Consider the following 14,639-nt stretch of genomic DNA (forward strand, 5'->3'; position numbering starts at 1 on the left):
AGATATATTAACTTAGGATTCTGAGAAAAAAAAAACAGAATTGTGAGAAAAAAGTGAGAATTGTGAGACTTAAACTCAGAATTGCAAGAAAAAAGTTTATATCTCACAATTCTGCCTTTTTTCTCAGAAATGCGAGTTATGGACTTCCACAGTAGAAGCCTTGGGTTTGAAATCAGTTCTGCTTTGTGCTACATTGTTGCTAAGGTGTTGAAGTGGTTGCTAGGGTGCTGCTAAATAAAGTAGCCAATGCATTTAACGCCTTAGAGTGAGTTCTGGACAATCACTAAGATGTTGACAAGTGTTTGGCCGTTGCAATAGATTAGAGATTTAATTTAATAATCCTGGCAAATAGAAAATCCTTAACTCTAATCTGTCATCGAAATCCTTTGTCAAACGAACAATAATGAGCTTGACCTACTCGTTTGGTTTTAATAGTACACTAGTGTACTGTATAGTATATAGATGATGATGAAGATTTGATTTCAAAATGCAAGCAAACTTTGATGTGGTCCCGATTCTCTGAATCAGAGTGATCAAAGCCATTCTGCTTCAATCACAGGGGGATAATTAGCAGTGAACTGTTCTTTAATTGTGTTGACAGGTTTAGTGTGCAATCAATTCACAGCTTGTGAAATATTTCCGCTCCTTTTATCTCGTGCATCCTCTGCCAGCATGTTACATGAGGCTCACTGTGTGCACAAGAAACATACGCAAATAATAACACACTTTCACAAGCGTCACTTTCACTGGCAATGTGTTGCATATGAGATGAGGCTTTTTGAATTCCTTTGAGATTAAATGTCAGTGAATAAGATTAGTTCGGTAGCTGGATTAGTCTTGAAAGAGATTAACTTCATGGAGCAAAGCTTTTAACATCAAGGTCCTGTAAGAACTTCTGTGAAACGTGTTGTTGTTCCAGTGGAAGACCACAAGATGGGGCTCTTGAGAAACTTGAGCAGAATGTGGGATAATAATCATCTACAATCCAGCTTATATTACTTTATGGCTTTTTATAGTGCATGCATGGTGTATCAGCAAAATATATTTCCTTTATATTTATTTTAATTTCTCATTATATTCTGTTTTTATTTCAGACACACACTACCAGTCAAAAGTTTGGCATATTTTTTTAATGTTTTTGAAAGAAGTCTCTTCTGCTCATCAATTATTTGATCATAAATACAGTAAAAATAGATAAATATTTTTACAATTTAAAACATAAGTTTACTATGTGAATCTCTGTTAAAGTGTAATTTATTTCTGTGATGCGCAGCTGTATTTTCAGCATCATTACTCCAGTCTTCAGTGTCACATGATCTTCAGAAATCATGAAAATATGATGATTTGCTGCTCAAGAAACATTTCTGATTATTATCAATGTTGACTATTTTTGCCTTCTTTCAAAAAGAAAAAAAACCCCTGAAATTAATACTTTTATTCAGCGTTAAGGATATGTTAAATTGATGAGAAGTGTTGTGTATAAACGTCTATTGTGTGTTTCAGTGTGAGACTGTGTTCTCGAACAGGTTCACTCTCTCTGTTTCACAGCCTGCGTGTGATATTATTCACTCAGCTGAGACGTGAGAGCACAGATACAGCTCACCTGTTAAAACCGCAGGAGTTCACCAGTGTGTCTGACAGAGCACTTCTATGACCTAGAAACCTCCAGTAATCAACTAATTACTTCAAATAAATGAAGGTTTCAGCAGGTGCTTTCCTTCCTCATAGACATAAAATATCAAGTTATCTTTGTGCAACTCAGACTTGCTTTCTCCACAGGTTTCACATCCTTTTTCACATCTTCATTTTTCCCCCTCTACTTTGAACTTCAGTTCATCTCTTTAGTCAAATATTTGCATATTTTTATATCTTCTCATATTCTCATTTCCACATTTATTTGCTGTCACAACTATTTGTTTACATTATAATCATTATCAGACTTAGATATTGCAATCCATCTGTTTTTAATTTTGCAACAAAATATCAGTTACTTTTTCAAATAAGTAACACCAGTTACTTTGTTTCCCATGAATTGACTGACAGCTCTCCGGTTGCCATGGTGAGAGAAATCAGGAGTAAGTGCAGAGGTGTTGTGTGTGAACATGATGTTACTGTAGTTCTAGATTAAATGTCAACATGCATTTACTTGTCTCACTGCATAAAAACACATTCAGTGTTCCTCAGAATTAACAAAAACAGTGAAACGCAAACTCAGAATATGATGCAAACATGCAATGATTAAATATGTTAAATAACAAATATCTTTATGTATTTGATTCCATTTTATTATCTAATGTCTTTGCTGCTGACCTTTGATGATCCAATTCAACCACACTAACAAGCAAAAATGACTTTAGTTGTAGTTTTTTATATTAAAAACAAACAAGCAAATCCATCCCAGATGAGAAAACGTAACGCAAAAAGTAACACAACACATTACGTTCCATAAAAAGTAACTAAGTAACGCAGTTAGTTACTTTTTTAGGGAGTAACGTAATATTGTAATGCATTACTTTTAAAAGTAACTTTCCCCAACACTGCTTATAGAATTAGAAACATGAAGTATAAAATTATAAATAGGTAGGATTTTTTGGGATAGTAAACTTACAGTTACAGAATTTTAAAATTTAATTTTTCCCGTTGTTGTAAATATTGCAAGTTTTCTCAGTGTTTGCAAACCTTCCGGTTGCTAAGCTTGGCTAGGTGGTTGCTAGGGAGTTAAAGTAAATGATTCCGAAGTGTCTCTCCCATGAACACCAACTCAGCCAATCACGTGAGTTTAGGGGCGGAGCTATCTTTGTCTTTTACCAATGGCAGATGGGGGGAGCGTTCAGGAAACCTGTTATCCACACAAACCAGTTAGTCGCTAGGTTTCCAACATCAAAATGCCACGATTAATTCAATCTTTGTCATTGTTTGTGAAATTTACTAGCAATTTCTGATTGAAAATTGCAATAAGTGATGGTAGTGTCCCAAAACTAATATTTTAGGGGATTTTCACACAGAAAATGTTTCTGCTTCGAAAAATACGAAGGAAAAAAGACGTGTTTTTTAAAAGTTGAACTTTGTTTAACAACATAATTTCATGCGAGAGACGCCGCGAAAGACTGTGCAACGTCAAACACGTCTGTCTAGCTCACGTTTACATGAAAAAAACAGGAAAGCAGCGCAGTGAAACGGAAAAACGTGTTCTGTGTGAACAACCCTTGGAAGTTACATCATTTTTGTAGTGAATATACATTTTATGTTAGCAGTGCCATCATTGGTAGATTCTAAATTGACAGAAAAAATATTTCAACACAAGCATTTCAGTCAAATAGAATGCATGCAATATGTCAAACCTTTAACCCACGGGGAAAACAATCAGTTTACAGATTACAGTCCAGTTCTGCAGGAAAGCATTGGACTTTTTTGTAGGTGTTGCTTTTTAATATAGCATGAGAATGAGAAAATGTAACTCATGCAGATGCATTATAAAGATGTTTGTAAGAATGCATTATACTGAATGTTAGCCGTGGGCTTGAGACGGGAAGCCAAATCAGGTCACTGGAGTAAACCAGCAGCGTTGAACTCTGCTGGAAACACTGTGGGTGTCTCTTGCCCACCTTTTCAAAGGTAAAAAGCACCCATGCATCACTTTGCCCATGTCTGGAAAGACCGATGACATTTTTTCAAAGCGTGAGCTCAGAATTTCAGCTGATGTGTGATTTGTAGGCAGAGTGCTGAGTTTATATAATACTCCACCTCGTCTGTAGTGTAAGGTCTTTAAGTGATTGAAGTGCAATTGCTTCATGCCAGACTTCAGATGGTACGTGATAAACGCCTTGCACGCACCGCATGAGCAGCACAGTCCAGCCGGCTAAACATTAACTCTGAAACTGTGTTCTGTGTTATTGATTCAGAATCAAACACTCGTGCTTCAGATAACTACATCCAATACAGACAAAAACAAACATGCATGCAATTTAAAACATGTGCACTATTTTGAACTACACACATGGGCTAAAGTTTGGAATAATTAAGTTATTTTTATGTTTCTGAAAGAAGTCTCATCTGCTCATCAAGGCTGCATTTATTTAATAAAAAACACAGTAAAAATTGTGAGATATTATTATAATTTAAAGACATTAATAACGTTACAAAAGATTTCTATCTCAAATAAATGCTGTTCTGTTGAACTTTCTATTCATCTGTGAATCCTGAAAAATAAAATGCATCACATTTTCCACTTAAATATTGTGCAGCACGACTGTTTTCAGCATTGATAATAATCAGAAATGTTTCTTGATAATATCAGAATGATTTCTGAAGATCATGTGACACTGAAGACTGGAGTAATGATGCTGAAAATTCAGCTGCGCATCACAGAAATAAATTACAGTTTAACACATATTCACATAGAAAACAGCTGTTTTAGATTCTAATAATATTTCACAACAGTATACTGTACTTTTGATCAAAATGCAGCCTGCAGCTGTATTAATTCCATGTGCTCCTCCATACTTTATTAATTTATCTATGCACAATTATGTGTTAAATGGCATTTTATTATTTGCATTTAAAATCATATTTTCCCTGCTGTCAGGCCTGTGCTCCTCCATTCGAGAACTGCTGATAACAAGGACCTAAAAACGTCGGACAGAACATGATATTCTGATGTGTACAGTAAGTCTAAAAGCTCTCCATCCAAACACCTTCGTTTTTATGGTCTAAAGTTTTGTCCTGAGATGAATGTAACCGTTTAAGGTGTAACAAATCACTATAGCAACATCTATAGTGGTTACCGTGGTTTCCTCGCATCCGGGGAAATTACTGTAGGCTCACATTGACGTGAAAGCGAAATCTACTGGAAAAGGTGATTCGTTTCTCTGCGGTTATAAAGTAGGACAAGTAGGTTGACCAAATTCAACATCATTACTTATTAAACACTCAGCCCCAGCAATTACAGCCTTAAATGAGACAGGCTTTACTCTCAGCACTGCATCACTGAAAAACATTACATCTCAATGTGCTTTAATGTCAAAAATGAGAACAAGGGACAATTGTGTTCTGCATCTTATTCACTAACCAGCTGCAAACTAGTTTAACCAGGTGCTTACTACAGACAAATGAACAACGCTTACAGCGGCTGAAATTCATCCTCAGCACATTCCCTGCAGGAGGTTTCAGAATCTGACATTTGGAGATGTAGAAAACGGAAGATTTAAAATAAAGACTAAACCAGTAATATGTTGTAATGTGACCGTTAAACTAGAAATAGAACATTAGCTGTAAATGTGCTCACCCTCAGATCATCCAAGAATAGGATGAGTTTGTTTCTTCATCAGATTTGGAGAAATGTAGCATTGCATCACTTGCTCAGCAGTGAATGCTAAATACATAGAGTCTATAATCCATAATAACACTTCCTCCAGTGAAAAAGTGCATCTGCTGTTGTCTCTCACATCAAAATCCAGACACATATTTGTTTAGAGCTGTTTAAACACTGCTTGATCTGTGCAGATTTCTCTCCTGATTCACACCAGAACACTTTTTCACTGAGGAAGTGTTATTATGGATTATAGACTCTATGTATTTGAGTTAAAACGTCTTAATGCTGGATGTGTTTCATCTTTAGTCTTCTCCAGATGTTAACTGATGGACTGGAGTGCTGTGGATTACTTGTGATGTTTTTATCAGACTCTCATTCTGAGGGCACCCATTCACTGCAGAGCAAGTGATGCAATGCTACATTTCTCCAAATCTGAAGAAGAAACAAACTCATACTAATGTCGGATGACCTGAGGGTGGGGATGGTTTACGGTCAAACAGTACTTTTATTCTGGTTCCACAGGAAGCCATTTGTAGTTCTGCTGAAGTTAAGTTTCACAAACCACCACCGAGTTTCTCATTTCCCAACCACACAATACAATGTAGGTTTGCTCTGCCAACTCTTATTCTCGCATCAGTCGAGCCGTTTGTTTCTGGATTAAACCGGTAATTATTTTGGTCCAAACAACAGCTTCATTATCCTCTATTGCTGGTGTTGTGAGGAATTATGGAGCTTTGTGAAGCAGAAAAATGAGATGGAGAATTAGTAAAAACACCTGTTTATGTTTATGATGAGGTGTTTACTCTGAAACATTATGAAATGAAGGGAAAGTGAACAGAAAATATGAACAAAATGTAAGAATATTGCATAAATGATTGGATTGGTTTATTGGATTTTTCTTTGCTGTGGGGCTGAACTGAGATCAGAGGTCTTTCGAGTGATCAGAAGCACTGAGAATCAATGACAGCGTGTTAAACATAGATGAACTTCAGCAGATGTTCTCTTAAACTCCGTCTGAGATAATCACGTCTCATTACGCCAGTCTGAAAGCTCACAGCAGATATGAATCAGTACCTTTAGAATAATGATTGGAGTTTATGTATTGGCACGTCTACTCCACCCTGTTTATCTCTGGAATGCCAGAAATTGTCAGGAAGATTAAAATAAAGATGGAAGAGTCTGAGTCACTGAGAGGCTAAGAAGAAGTCAAGTCTAGTCACCTTTAATTATACAGTGCTATAGACAATAGTGAATGTGTCAAAACAGCTTTACACTATCAAACAAGAAAATAGTGTGTCAGTGATGCAAGAACACAATAGAAGAGTCACTGATGATTCAGTGATGTCATCATCCAGTCCAGCTCTCCTCCAATAGTGTCTGTGCAATCAGTCAAGCCTCACAAACGCACACACACACACACGCACATACACTCTCACAAACACACTCACACACACTCACAAACACACTCTCACACACACACACACACACACACACACACACACACACACACACACACACACTCACAAACACACATGCACACACTCACAAACACACACACACACACACACACACACACACACACACACACACACACACACACACACACACACACACTCACAGAAAGACAGACAGACACACTCACACACTCACACACACACACACACACACACACACACACAGACACAGACAGACAGACACACACACATACACACACACACACACACACACACACACACACACACACACACACACACACACACACCGCGACACAAACACACAGACAGACAGACACAACTCATGCTCACACACAGACACACCACACACACACACACACACACACACACACACACACACACAAAGACACACACACACACACACACACACACACACACACACACACACACACACACACACACACACACACACACACAAAGACACACACACACACACACACACACACACACACACACACACAAATACACACACAGTGAACACACAGACACAGGACACACACACACAGACACAAACACACAGACAGACAGAACCACAGACAGACACACACACACACACACACACACACACACACACACACAGATTACACACATACACAAACACACACACACACACACACACACACACACACACACACACACACACACTCTCTCACACACACACACACACACACACTCACACACGCACACACTCTATCTCACACACACACACACACACACACACACACACACACACACACACACACACACTGATTCAGATCTAGAGTAGATGAACACAGGTCATGACTTCTATGAGTGTACAGTTTTCTCTGTTGCCAGAAGAGTATGCAGGTGCACGTGGGTCCGGGCAGTTTGGGGCGTGCTGAGGCCAGGGGAACTATTAGTTGAAACGAGGGAATGAATAGAGCCCTGCACTGGCCGGACAAAACAATGACCTAAAAAACACTAACAACATGTAGCATTATACAATGATTTCTTGTGTAAAACAAGGACACATCTCTGTTTATAAGTCACTGCAATATATGTTACTGGAATGAATCAGACATGATGCAGAATTCTTCAATATTTTATGTCGTTTATTTATTTTTATTAATTCCAAAATACAAGAATTTGTATACACACCATCCACTGATACAGATACAATAGTAATGCTAATCTACTCGGTCTTCTCCATTTGGCCACAGGTTCTCATCCACATCACATCTTATGTCATCTAGAGCAATACACCTAGGAGAGAATCTTCTGGCATGCCTGATCCATCCCTGGCGATCTTCTGCTGATATATCCAGGCATCCAGCATTCACTGGGTCCAGGAGGGACATTTGATCATGTGGATGGTCATATTTATAATTGTTTTTATAGCATTTCATTTTTAAGATTTAAAATATATTTAATTAAAATATTATTTTTGTAGAATATACATTTGTAGAAATGTAGCAAATTGCTGTCTTATTCAGTTTGGTATTATGTTATTGTTTTGAACATAAGTTTAACAGTTTTGAAAACAGTATGTAAGCATGTGCAAATTGGCCTGTACGTACAAAGAGTTTTGGCAGTTGTTGTGTCTAAGTGAGAAAAGAATTCATGAAAGTTGAGAGATGTAGTCATTGAATGCATTTTGTGCCAAAGCAATGATAATTGATCCTCAGTTTAGCCCACATAGACTTCTTTTGTGCTCACTGTGTGAAGAGTTCTGCAAAATCGACCTAAGTATTGAGAAATGTGTCCTAGCATCTGTAAAAAACTGTAAATACTTCTGATTTATTTAACATGCATTCAAATATGTTTATTTCTTGCTGCAAATATTAGTGGGGAAATATCATTAATTCACATGCCACTATACTGACGAATTATCTCACTACAAATTAAAGAGCATAAAAACACTTTTATTCTATATATTCTATCATAAATTTGAAGGCACTTTAACAAAGCACAAAGCTGTGATTATTGGGTGGCTTGCGTGCTACAAATAATGAATGGACTTGAAAATGTTAACTATTATTTCCAATCATTTATACCGTAAATAAAACAGCTTGTGAAGCACGATCCACGTAACGTTATTCACTTCAGAAAAATCAACAACAGGTCCTTAGTGTGTGTGAAAACAGGTGAAATGTGTTAGAATTGTGTCTTTGTTTCAGGAACGAATCAGTTATAGTGTGTTACGAATCGAGAAAAACTGTAATATAGTTATTATAACAGCATCCATATAAACACACACGGCTTTGTCCTTTGGTTCAGATCTTTCCTGCACAGACCTGCATATCGTCTGATGTAATTCCTCAACACACACCTGTTTGTGTGTAATAGACTGACACCGTATCTGTGATATTGACTAAATCACTTCAGAGTTAGTGCTCATGAGAAATGCATCTGAGCTCCGTTGTGTGTGCTCTCTTATCTCTGAGTTGTGTTGTGTTCTGATTGATATCTGTGCTTTCTGTCAGTTTGAGTACATTTGCAGAAATTCCCCAAAACACAAGAGGCGTCACTGAGACTGTAGTCTGGAAGAAAAACAAACAAACAAGCTGCGCGTATCATTTACTCCTGAGGAGGGCATATCATCAGTGTTTGAGGCGCTGCCCACTGACAGACGGTGTGTGGTTACCCTTCAAGTCTTCTGAGGGTTTGCCAACTGCGTACATTCACCAAGATGCGTCATTCTGACACCTTCCTGTTTCTCGAGAACCCCAAAAGTATCATCATCTTGTTATAGTGCTTCACACGGCCTGCTGTGTATATTCAGCTTCTGAGAACGTAAATGCATCTGTTTACTGCTTACCTGAAATCAAATTAAAAACAGTGTGGTTGACGCTTTACTCAATAATTCTGCTTCAAAAATAAATAAATAAATAAATAAATAATTACATAGGAAAGTTAACATAATTATAAAAAAAATCACTCAACTTCCAGAAATCTAAAACAGCAAATAATAATGCATATAATTTAATGATTTTCAAAAACATCAAGGATAAATAAAAAATGCTTCTATTTTGCAGTTTTTTTAATTGCAAATTTTGTCGGAAATTGAGAAATGGGTGTGAATTTTAGCCAGGATTATTATAGTTAACTAAAACTAGAACCATAAAAACATTTGTGTTACTTGAAATAAAATAAAATATAAAAGTATCTAATAAAGTAGTAAAATAACTAAAAATAAATGAACTAAAACTAATAAATAAAAATGAATAAAACAATATAGGATATAGATATTTAAATAGATAGATAGATAGATAGATAGATAGATAGATAGATAGATAGATAGATAAAATTAATTAATATTTAATACATTAATAAAATGATTCGGGAAAAGTCCAAAAACTGATTTATATTGCTCACAATTCAGAATTATAATGAAATGTTTGCATTCAGCTTGAGTCCAGAGGATTAAATAAATAGAAAATAAATAAATAAATATTAAAAATTAATATTTAATACATTAAAAAAATGTTCAAAATATAAAAAAGCTATAACAGTATATCAGTGATATTAAAATAACACTGGTTTGAGAAGTGTGTCTTCAGCTTGAGTGGAAAGCTGACACTCATTTATTTACAGTGCATCTGAATAATCACAGATATCTCTGATAGTAGCTTCTTCGTTTAAGTTTCCTTTGTTTTAAAATGGTCAAAATCCTGAAAGCTTCCGTCTGTTTCCAGGTCAGATCGGAGGGTGGTGTGTTTCTGGAGCTGGCTGATGCTGTTCACGCAGGATTCACGAGTAAACAGTGTTTCATGTTGACCTGAAACGAGACGTGCTCAGAAGCAGCTGATGTTTCCTTCTTGTGTTGTTACTTTAGGACTTTATCTCTCTGGCAGCAGAACTCCAGACTGAAGTTAATGTGTAACGGCTGTGTGACTGAAAGCAGCTTATCTCAGCTCAGCGCAGGTATAAAAACACAGCGTTCAGAGTGGATATACAGTATATGAGCCTCGGTCTTCTTCAGCGCCTGCAGTCTGAGCTCTTCTGATCAACATGGGAGTCGTGTACAGCGTGGGAGAGTAAGTAACTCACAGTCACTTACAGTCAGCTTCACTGCTGAGTCTCAGTCTACAAATAAAGCTTGTTTTATCAGCATTGATGATGCTATTAAGAACCTTTAACATCTGTGAATCTTTTAACTGCACTTACAGTGCAAAAGAGTTCTTTAAATTATTAAAATGTCCTTCATAATAACAAAAAAATAGTTAAGAACTAAGAACCAATCAGTGAAAGGTTCTTTGGGGGAGTTAAGTTCTGTATGCATTTCATGTAACAATAACCAAAAAAAAAAAAAAAAAAAAAAAAATTAATTGCAAAAAAAAAAAAAAAAAAAAAAAAAATTAATTGCAAACTAAAACTAAAACCATAAAAAAGTTACTTGAAATAAAATAAACATTAACTGAAATAAAATAAAATATAATAAACCTTATTTAATCTAGATGCCAAAGTAACATTTTTCTCTTTTTTAGTTTAACGTAAAGTACGAAAATAATAAAAAATAAAAACTAATAAATAAAAATTAAATAAATAAATACTTTTTTTTTTAAATAAGTATTTAAATAAATAAATAAAAATATATAAAATAATAAAAATAATTATATTAATAAATTAATATTTAATGAACTTAATAAAATGTATCAAAATATTAACGCAAGCTATAATAGTGTATCAGTGATACTAAAATAACACTAGTTTGAGAGTGACTCGCATCTTGATAATTGTTAATTATAAAAACCCCCTTTGAAACCTTTTTATTTAAGAGTGGAATTTGAGGAATTTAAGGAACATGGAAATAAAATGTAATACATTGCATGTACTGTATATGCAGCAAGTGTAGTTTTTATAGTGCATTCTGTGTTTTGTATGAATTACCCATAAACATGTTTTCATATATGAGGTATTTCCAGAAATCTAATCTAATTTATCTGTAATGCATTATAGTTAATTCTTGAATTATTTTGATGGCATTGAAGTCAAAGAGATTTGTACTTAAAATTAAATTCTGAATGTTTCATAAGCATGCAACACATTAACACACTTTCTATCTTTTCTTATTTTAAATTCTTTCTATTTGTATAATGAAGAGGCTCGGATGCACAGCACATTACATAGAGTTTGGGCACAGAATAGCAGCTCTTTCCTATTTTGGTTCATGCTGAGTTCCAGTGAAGGCCTCTGTTACTGTTCCTTACACAGTGTGGAATAATCCTGGATTGTTCTCTCTTCCCCTCAAGCGTGCTGGGAAGTGGATGTAAATTCATTCTGAAGAATAGTCTTAGATGCACAGCACATTACGTCGATCTTTGGCACAGAATAGCAGCTCTTTCCTATTTCGGTTCATGCTGAGTTCCAGTGAAGGCCCCGGCTACTGTTCCTTACACAGTGTGGAATAATCCTGGATTGTTTTCACTTTCCCTTGTGTGTGCTGGAAAGTGGATTTAATATCACTTCCAGATGTGCTGGCATGTCTGCGCGTTGCATAACTGAAGTCTGACGTGCACTGAATGTAAACTTCCAGTAATAGCATGCATTTCTCGAGTAAATGCTTTAGAGTCTGCTGAACTGAGGGCACTTTCACACAAGGTTTTGAGGTCAGATTTAATGCATTTGGTCAGTTTGCAGCTGATCAGCCAAACACACGTGGGTTTGCATGCATTGCATCTGAGTTCTGGTTTATGTGAACGCTCGTATGATTTGACGAAAGCAAGCAAAGTTCAGTTTCTCAAGCGTGTTTTCTGCTTCCCTTTAGAGTGGATCACCTGTACACGTTCTTCGTCCAGTGGTCCCCAGAGACCATCTACAGCAAACACAGCAGCAGACAGGACTTCCTCAGGGTCCACGCGCTCAGTGTGATCGACTCTTTTCTCAGTCATTCTGCATCCGAACAATGGGAGGTGAGTGATTCATGCTGCGCACAATTCAGAATTATGAGTCAGATTATGAGTTTATTTTCTTCTGCTGCTGCTGGACAAAACAAAAATGAAACCAATAAAACAATTACATAAAAGACAGAAATGTAGTTCTAGAGTTTGAGGTCAGCTCAGATGTTGTTCTTTCATCATAAAATGTATGTTTTATATAATTTAGGGTACATTAACGATGTGCTTTCTCAATGAAACAGCTATTGGTTTCACTTGATATTTATCATTTGCCAAGCTTAATCATTAAAAAGCATCTTTATATGACAAAGAAAGCATGTTTGACTCATGATTTCAGTGCAGGCCTTTTCCGGATTAGGTTAACCTCAAATTTGAATGTGTGTTTTAATATTGCAGAAAACAACGTCACATCATGGTTTTGTTTTTAGTTTTTTAAGTGTTTGGTTAATAACAGTTGACAGAATTTTTGTGCACATGGGTAAAATGAAATATTTTCAATTTAAACTCTATTTATCTAAGGTATCTGGGTTGTCGAAAGAAATTAAATACAGCTCATTTTGATTATTTTGAACTCTAATCTACTGGAGATTAAGGCAATTTCAAGCAAACTGAAAATAATGGTGCACGGAATACATATGTGAGAAATGTACTTAGATTTAATAGACATGAAATGTACCCTAAATTATAGAATGATCCAGCTTTTTTAGGTTCCTCCTGTAATGCATTAATAGAAATACAAACCCTCACAGCTCGAGGTATTAAAAAGATGAATTTATGAATGTACTTTCCCTCTCCTAAATGCGAGCGGCGACATGCTTTTTAGTATTTTCTTGCCAATGCAGCATTTCTCGTTTTCATCACTTAAACTGAAATAAAAACACTAAAACTGATTTACCAAAACTTTAACTAAAATTAAAACAAAAACAGAAAATACGAAAATATTCATAAAAACCATAAGTGTACGCCAAAGATAATAAAATAAAGTGATTGTTAGTGTTTGAGTCTTTCTCTATTCTTTTTTTTTCCAGTCAAAAACAAACAAACAGAGAAAGCCACACAAATGCACGCAAAATGCAATTCTGTTTTGCGAGAGGTCTCATGAATGAATGTATCTCGCTGTGGGTGAAGGTGAAAAACCAAGCGTTTTTTTAAATCAGACCATATTTGGAAAGATCTTCCTGTTCTGTCGTGTTTTTGCTAAAACGAAAGTGCAGCTGAAATGTGAGACGAGGGCGGAGAGATGGACCAGCGAGGAGGAGAAACACTGTATAAACAGGCTGAAAGTTCAGAACACACTCAGAAAGTTCAGCACAGGAGGAGCTACAGCAGATCAGAGAGAATCAGTCAACATGAGGCCACTGCAGCAGAGCATTAAGATCTTATACTATGCCAATAAATCTGAGGAGCCTTTTGTGGAGGTGAGTTTAGAAGAGATTTAGCTTTGCATTGAGAAACCAACACGTGCCGCTCTGATAGAAGAGAAAGAGAGAGGAGCAGAGCATGCATGTGCTTCTGGATTAACTGATGTTTCTCCTCTTCCTCTCTTCATATCAACACCATCAAACAGAAAAAGAAGAGGCATAAGAGCCGTCCCAGCGTGTCTGCAGCTCCGCAGACTCTGAATCTGATGACCTGCTGCCCGTTTTAACAGACCACAGTCAGATTCTGAAAGAGCATCATCTAGAACAAGTGAGTGATGCGCTTTTGTGAAATCATGCATGCACTGGTAAAATAGATGCACTGCGTGTTGTGTTAGATGGAAGTGTGCAGTGCATGGATTGATGTGTGTGATATATGTTCACAGCTGATGAATCACATCCCGGCACGGACGCAGGGTTACCCTTGGAAGCTGGTGTACAGCACCGCGGAGCACGGCACCAGCCTGACCACACTATACCGACAGATGAGAGAGTTAGACATAACATTCATGAATTTAAACATATAAACGGACAAGCA

The 14,639-nt window shown here is 36.4% G+C and overlaps 1 protein-coding gene across 2 annotated transcripts; it reads left to right on the plus strand.

The window, feature by feature from the left end:
• Positions 1–10,665: 10,665 nt before the first annotated feature.
• Positions 10,666–14,234, plus strand: LOC109106607 (nuclear receptor coactivator 7-like). Of its 2 annotated transcripts, none has more exons than XM_042773297.1 (3): positions 10,666–10,823; positions 12,554–12,698; positions 13,712–14,234. In XM_042773297.1, exons 1-3 carry the CDS (start codon positions 10,798–10,800, stop codon positions 13,787–13,789), a joined length of 249 nt encoding a protein of 82 aa, XP_042629231.1. In that variant the 5' UTR covers positions 10,666–10,797; the 3' UTR covers positions 13,790–14,234. The 2 variants fall into 2 exon arrangements, with proteins under 2 accessions (XP_042629231.1, XP_042629230.1); XM_042773296.1 differs by having other exon boundaries at positions 13,898–14,234.
• The last annotated feature ends 405 nt before the right edge of the window (positions 14,235–14,639 follow it).

The sequence above is a fragment of the Cyprinus carpio genome, chromosome A16 (assembly GCF_018340385.1).
Source record: "Cyprinus carpio isolate SPL01 chromosome A16, ASM1834038v1, whole genome shotgun sequence".
Lineage (NCBI taxonomy): Eukaryota > Metazoa > Chordata > Actinopteri > Cypriniformes > Cyprinidae > Cyprinus > Cyprinus carpio.

What these genes read in the sequence shown, in the direction of transcription:
- LOC109106607 (XM_042773296.1), top strand. Translation starts at nt 10,798, where the DNA reads ATGGGAGTCGTGTACAGCGTGGGAGA. An exon ending in GTCGTGTACAGCGTGGGAGA is followed by an intron (nt 10,824 to 12,553) that starts GTAAGTAACTCA and finishes GCTTCCCTTTAG; the next exon opens with AGTGGATCACCTGTACACGT. An exon ending in CTGCATCCGAACAATGGGAG is followed by an intron (nt 12,699 to 13,897) that starts GTGAGTGATTCA and finishes ACGAAAGTGCAG; the next exon opens with CTGAAATGTGAGACGAGGGC.